This window comes from Egretta garzetta, unplaced genomic scaffold, assembly GCF_000687185.1.
Source record: "Egretta garzetta isolate BGI_Z169 unplaced genomic scaffold, ASM68718v1 scaffold245, whole genome shotgun sequence".
Lineage (NCBI taxonomy): Eukaryota > Metazoa > Chordata > Aves > Pelecaniformes > Ardeidae > Egretta > Egretta garzetta.
The window spans coordinates 434,981-440,472 of NW_009259721.1; the positions used below are offsets into that span (position 1 = coordinate 434,981).

The following is a 5,492-nucleotide window of genomic DNA, read 5'->3' on the forward strand; positions in this document are numbered from 1 at the left end:
TTTCTTTCAAAAGTTTACACGATTTAAAAATGTTTACAAATACACCAAAATCTCAGAAACTTTCACAGCTTCACATTTACACAAATAGCAGCGCAACACACATGAACTCACACCTTTTAACGAACACAATCAAGGCTAGCAGCTTGCATCCAGGTGGAGATGAAGACTGGTGGGAAAAAAAGTGCAATAAAACCCCCAAAATCGAAATACCTTGCTCTCACAACCCACCCTTTGCTACAGGTAGATCATTGCAGGCAAAGACAGGAATAAGGTGAAAGAGACTATTCCAGCCCCGCAAAAGCCACCGCACCGCCTCACGTTGGGCTTTTTGAGGCTGTTGGAAACCCAGTCCTGTAGCTCCAGAGCATTCGTTAACGGGTCACAGCAACTCAAGGCTGAAGCAACAATGCTGAGTTGGCAAAAACATGCCTACACATCCCTGAATGTCAGAGCACGTTTAATATCATAACGTCCCTGAGCGTGTGACGGGTCTCGGTCCTCAGACAAAAAGCGCCGAGTTCTAGCACTAAGCAAAGAGTGCACTGGTCGGGGATGGTCGCATGTTCATCTTTAAAAAGTACCGAGTACTATCTGCTACGCACAAAAACCTAAGGACAGAATCATTACTGAAACACAGGAAATTGGCCCCCAAGACCACTGAAAGTGACATAAGCACCAGGAAAGAAAACACCGCTGGGGACCCTCCATGGCATCCCCTTCGCCACCACGGCCTCCGGACGGTCCCGACCTCTCCAGCCAAGGCCCCCACCAGTCAGCACAGCGCCCCGCCTCGGACAGGTGGGAGAGCTCACACAGACACACGCTAAAATTCAGATCTGGGGGCGCACGCCGACAGAGCCTTCATCTTGGCATTTGCTATGACACAAGCGGCTTTCTAAACCATCCTCGGGGCCACCATCAGGTCCCCCGGGGAGGGAGAAAGCTCGGCATCTATTGAGGAGATTTTCTGCTTTACAGAAACTTAAGTGCAACTTTTTTCCGTGAGAGCGCGCTGGGCAACTCCAACCGCAGCCGTGATTTGGTGCACTAAATAACATTGCAATGGACAGTGAGACAACAAGCTGCCAGCAGAGAAGGGAACAGTACCGCTTCTGTGTAAAATCCTACAAGTAATACGCGTGTGTGTGCTGAAGATTCAAGAAATTGCATTTTCCACCTTCTTTCTCTAGCAAAATACCACTAAGCAGCTCAACCCTCCATACTATCCGCTAGAGGAAGGTCTTGGCCCTGCATGGAGGGCTTGGGGGCTGCAAACCAGATTTTAAGCTTGAGGTTAATCTGGAGTAAGCCCAAAGCTACAATACAACCTACAGGAAATTATGTAAACTCGCTGAATTAGTTTTCTTGGCGAAGAAGAAAATGTTTCCCCATTACACACTTCTTTCTATCTCAAAAATAACAATAAACCAACCTGCACTGCAGAAACAGACAACGCTGCAGGAGAGGAGAGCGAAGCTGCTGTAAGTGCTCTAGTCTCGCAGTATGGGAGGCAGAGTTAGAAACGCCACTGAGCCGAGTGCTCTAGGGTGTTCCCTGCAAAGCTATACTATACACTCGTCTGCTGTGGGGCGTACGAGCTAATTAAGTTTTACCTTGGTAGCAACCTAAAGAGTACATTTCCTTCTCTCCATAGCACAGGCAGTGTACCCCTTCATGATTTTCTATCTTGCCAAAAGGAACTCAGCTCAGTCCTAGCTCTTCTGTAGGCTCAGTAAGCCTTGGGCGAGATGTTTCATCCCACTGGGGCTTGGTTCCCAACTGCGGAACAGAGATAAGCAGCTCAGGCATGCTCTGCACGTATAGATTTGGGAGGGCTTTGGTCTGAGCACCTTTCCCCCCCCGCTGGGATAACTGTAAGTTTCCAAGCATGCGGCTCTTTGATACCCCACAGTCAAGCTAACACTTGGCTATAGCTTCTCAGTCGCTGTTGTGAGCAAAACACACCAGGTAGTAGTGTTGGCAGAGCCCTGTGCAGCTGAGCTGGAAGCAGCACATTCAGCCCCTGGCGTACGTGATGCTCCAGCTCGTGGCTGCACTAGCACTCCCTTGTGAGCTAGGCTGGTGCTAGGGGAAGAGGGAAATTTTGGAGGCAGGCATGAGGAAGAACAAGGCCTTGTAGAGGCCAGCTATTTACTGCCAGGAGACTTTTGGGGAGGCTGAAGGATTCTCAGAAACCTTGGAGCTCAGCAACACTATACAACCAGTTTTCCCCACAAGGCCATGTTTTGTTTTCCAGGATTTTAGGGTAACACACAAAAACCGGGGGCACTCAAACAGCTCATGCACCTGCTGTGCTGAGGCAAGGATCTCCAGCATGCTGACTGTTGGTCAAGTCTCTCCTGCTTCTACTGCCTTTTAAAACCATGGGGAGATTTTAGATTTCCTTGGCTCTACGTAATTTGGAGAATTTCTTTCTGAAGTGGCAGGAATTACCTTTTGAGCTCTAGTAACAGAAGTCAGCATTTCTTCTGCAGTTTTAACCACGTGTTCAGAAATGCGGTGCAGATTCCCAGCTTCTGAAGCCTCTGCAATTTGCCCTTCTTTTTGTGTGATCAGAGTTGCCTCTGTAAAGAAATATCATTTACAACTCCATTTTGCCCAGAGGTTCACCAGGAGGTTCTCTGCTTAATTTGCCTGAATAAATGATAAGAATGGTTGATAAGAATAAAGGAGGAAAGACAGGATGCCACAAAACATCAGCAGTGGAACGCATCAGATCTCCGGGGTCGTTTGCAACATACCTAAATGGAGCAGTGACTCAGAAGGCAAGCATTCCTTCTGAGCAATGGAGAGGCTGCGCGCCGGACGTGGAATCTGGGAGTTCAGGCAGTGCCTCCCTCACCTGCCTGTCAAATGAGTCACTTAAATTTCAACAGTGTTAAAATAACAGCCTGCATCTCCAAGGCAGCCAGCAGCAGATGAACACGACAAGCACAGCACAGTCGTTTCCCTGGCAGTCTCAGATGTTACAGAAAATGCAGGTGTCTCCGCTCACACTGACCTGATGCGGCTCTGCAGTCGAGTTTTGATTAGCCAGGAATCCATACAGAAACCTCCAAAAGGACCATACAGACCACAGCAAGAAGCCTGAGCCGCCCTTGTTACCCCTTTTGAAGTGAATTCCACAGAACACTGCTCCATCACATCCAACGTCCCCATAGCAGCTGGCAGGCGCCATCAACAGGCAGTCCCCGCGAAAGGCACTGCCTACATTGGAGCGATGACTGGTGCAGAGCCGGGGAAGGCATGGGGTTGGCAAACAGGAGCCCTAGCTCTCCCGAACAGCTTCCCAAACATACCCGCTCTGTCATAGTGATTACTGTTCAGGACAGCCTTGTTTTTCACAGGTGTGGCTGCTGCATGTACAGGCATCTTTGCTTTCCACGAGCCCTAGCTTTACTCAAAGAGCAAATGCTTCCTTCTCTGGCTTGATTTAGGGAATTCAATCCACCTATCTGCCTGGTCTTGGAGACCTTGCAGGACACTACATTCAGAAGAGACTCTGATCCTGATCAAGATCACATGAAACATTTTGTGTTGAAAGTAACAAAAAAGAGGCTAGAAAAAGCTGAACAACAAGCTGGTTTGTTGTTTCAGCAAAGTGCCTAGTGACTGTTTCCACTAGTGTTGTGCCTTGACCCCTTAGGGAGCCAATTTGTAATGCTGCTAGTGCAGTTTGGCATGGATAACTACAGCGTTTCCGGGCTCCGACTGTGCCGGCCAGGCTGGGGCTCTCTCCACTTCACCTGGAGCAGGAAAGTGCCTGATCTCTAACTAACAGAGCCAATTTCGCTGTTCAGCCACGGTATTCCTTCCAAACAACGCTGCTAAGACTGAGCACTTTATGCCAGTAAGCAGATGGTTCGTTATCTTCCATCCCATTTGCCATTGCGTGATAAGAACAGGCAGTGGATGGGAAGGCAGGGGGCCCAGCAGAACGCCGTCAGTAACCAGAAGTGCTTTGCAGTCAAGCAGAATTCAGACTTGCAGACTTGAGTGCAGAGACTGCGGAGGATCTAGTAACCCATTCTGGAAAGTCCAGAACTCAAGAACCCAGACAAATCTTATTTTTTTCCAGGCAGTAACCTGAAAAAGCATTAACAGTTAGCATTAAGATAGTGCTTTCAGGAAAGCAGAACGGCATCCAGCTGCAGTTGGCTGGATACAGAGTACCATTCTTTAAATGTACCGCAATACAAAATATTTGTAATGCATCTTGGAATGAACCGCACATGAGGTGTTACGCATAGAAAGAACCTTTGGGGCACTCAGATTCCCCCTTCTTCCTTCTTTTATCTCATCCACCCCATTAATTACTTCAGCTGCAGGCAGCTCACACCCTCTGCAGCTCAACTTGAGTTGACCTGGCTGTACCTTTTGTCACAAGAGAGAGGCGTCACTGCGAAAAGTAGATAGAAGGCACAGACACAGTGGGACCGCACTGCCTGAGCATAGTGTGGAGACCCAGCAGATGCAGAGATATAAAAATAAATAAATTTTTAAAATTTAACACCTACAAATTGGTTCTAGTTTTCTCCTTGTCCTCTAATAAGAGGTAAAGGAATTAGAGCCCCATAGCTGAGCTCCTCTCTTCTGACGGGAAGCAGCAATGAGACCTCTAGAATCACTGCTATCAACTGCATTGGCACTGGCCGGGGCCACACAAGTTTTCAGGATGTTTCTCCCCTCTTAAAGAAGTCTTTTACCAGCTTGTCAAACTTCTGTGGGGAATTCTGCTTTAGAACATTTAAGGGAGTGAGTAAATACTGTTCTGCAAATCCTGTTGGAAAGTGCTCATCGGAAACGGGTGCCTGGCTAACAGTGCTAGCTGCTCTTGCTACTCCTGGCTGGTCTCCGCTCAGCCCTTCCTTCTCTTTCTCCTCGGCTGCGTGGCAACCAGTGCAGCCTTCTTTCGAGCAGAAAGCTGACTCACAGCAGTTCTGCTTAACACCCGTGAACTCTTCAGATTTCTCAGTATGTTCTTCTGGGGTCTCATAAACAACTCCTTGGGGCACAGAATGCCGGGCAGCTCTTTTCGAGGGAAACATGGGTTCCTGCTTCTTCCTTTTGCTTTGCTGCTGTACAGACTCTTGCATAGGCTTTGAGATTTTGAGGTCAGGAAGTGCCTGGGGGGCAGAACTTAGGTATTTCTGAAAGTAAGCCTGGCACATGCCACCCCTCACAATTGGAATGACCGAGCAAGGTTTCAGCCACTTCACAAACTCGCACAGCTCTGAAAAGGACGAGTGATCAGAGTAGGGAATGGGGTGGATGTTGGGGTGGGTGACCTTCACAGGCCTGCCGGTAGGGAGGATGGCAATGGTAGGGTGCAGCGTGTTCCAGCTGACGAGGGTATCGCAGCGGATCTCAGTGACATCCACAGCACGGATCCAGCCAGCCCCCTCCTCGGTGGTGAACACATCGGGCAGCTCCAGCAGCCGCATCTGCTCCAGGCGCCAGGGGCTCCCCAC

General features: G+C 49.0%; 1 protein-coding gene across 1 annotated transcript; it reads right to left on the bottom strand.

Moving 5' to 3' along the window:
- Positions 1-1,855: 1,855 nt before the first annotated feature.
- DCLRE1B (DNA cross-link repair 1B) lies at positions 1,856-5,486 on the bottom strand (the record flags this gene model as incomplete). Its single annotated transcript, XM_035894874.1, has 1 exon — positions 1,856-5,486. A coding segment is annotated over one exon (795 nt), but the record flags the coding sequence as incomplete, so codon positions are not given.
- Between the last annotated feature and the right edge of the window lie 6 nt (positions 5,487-5,492).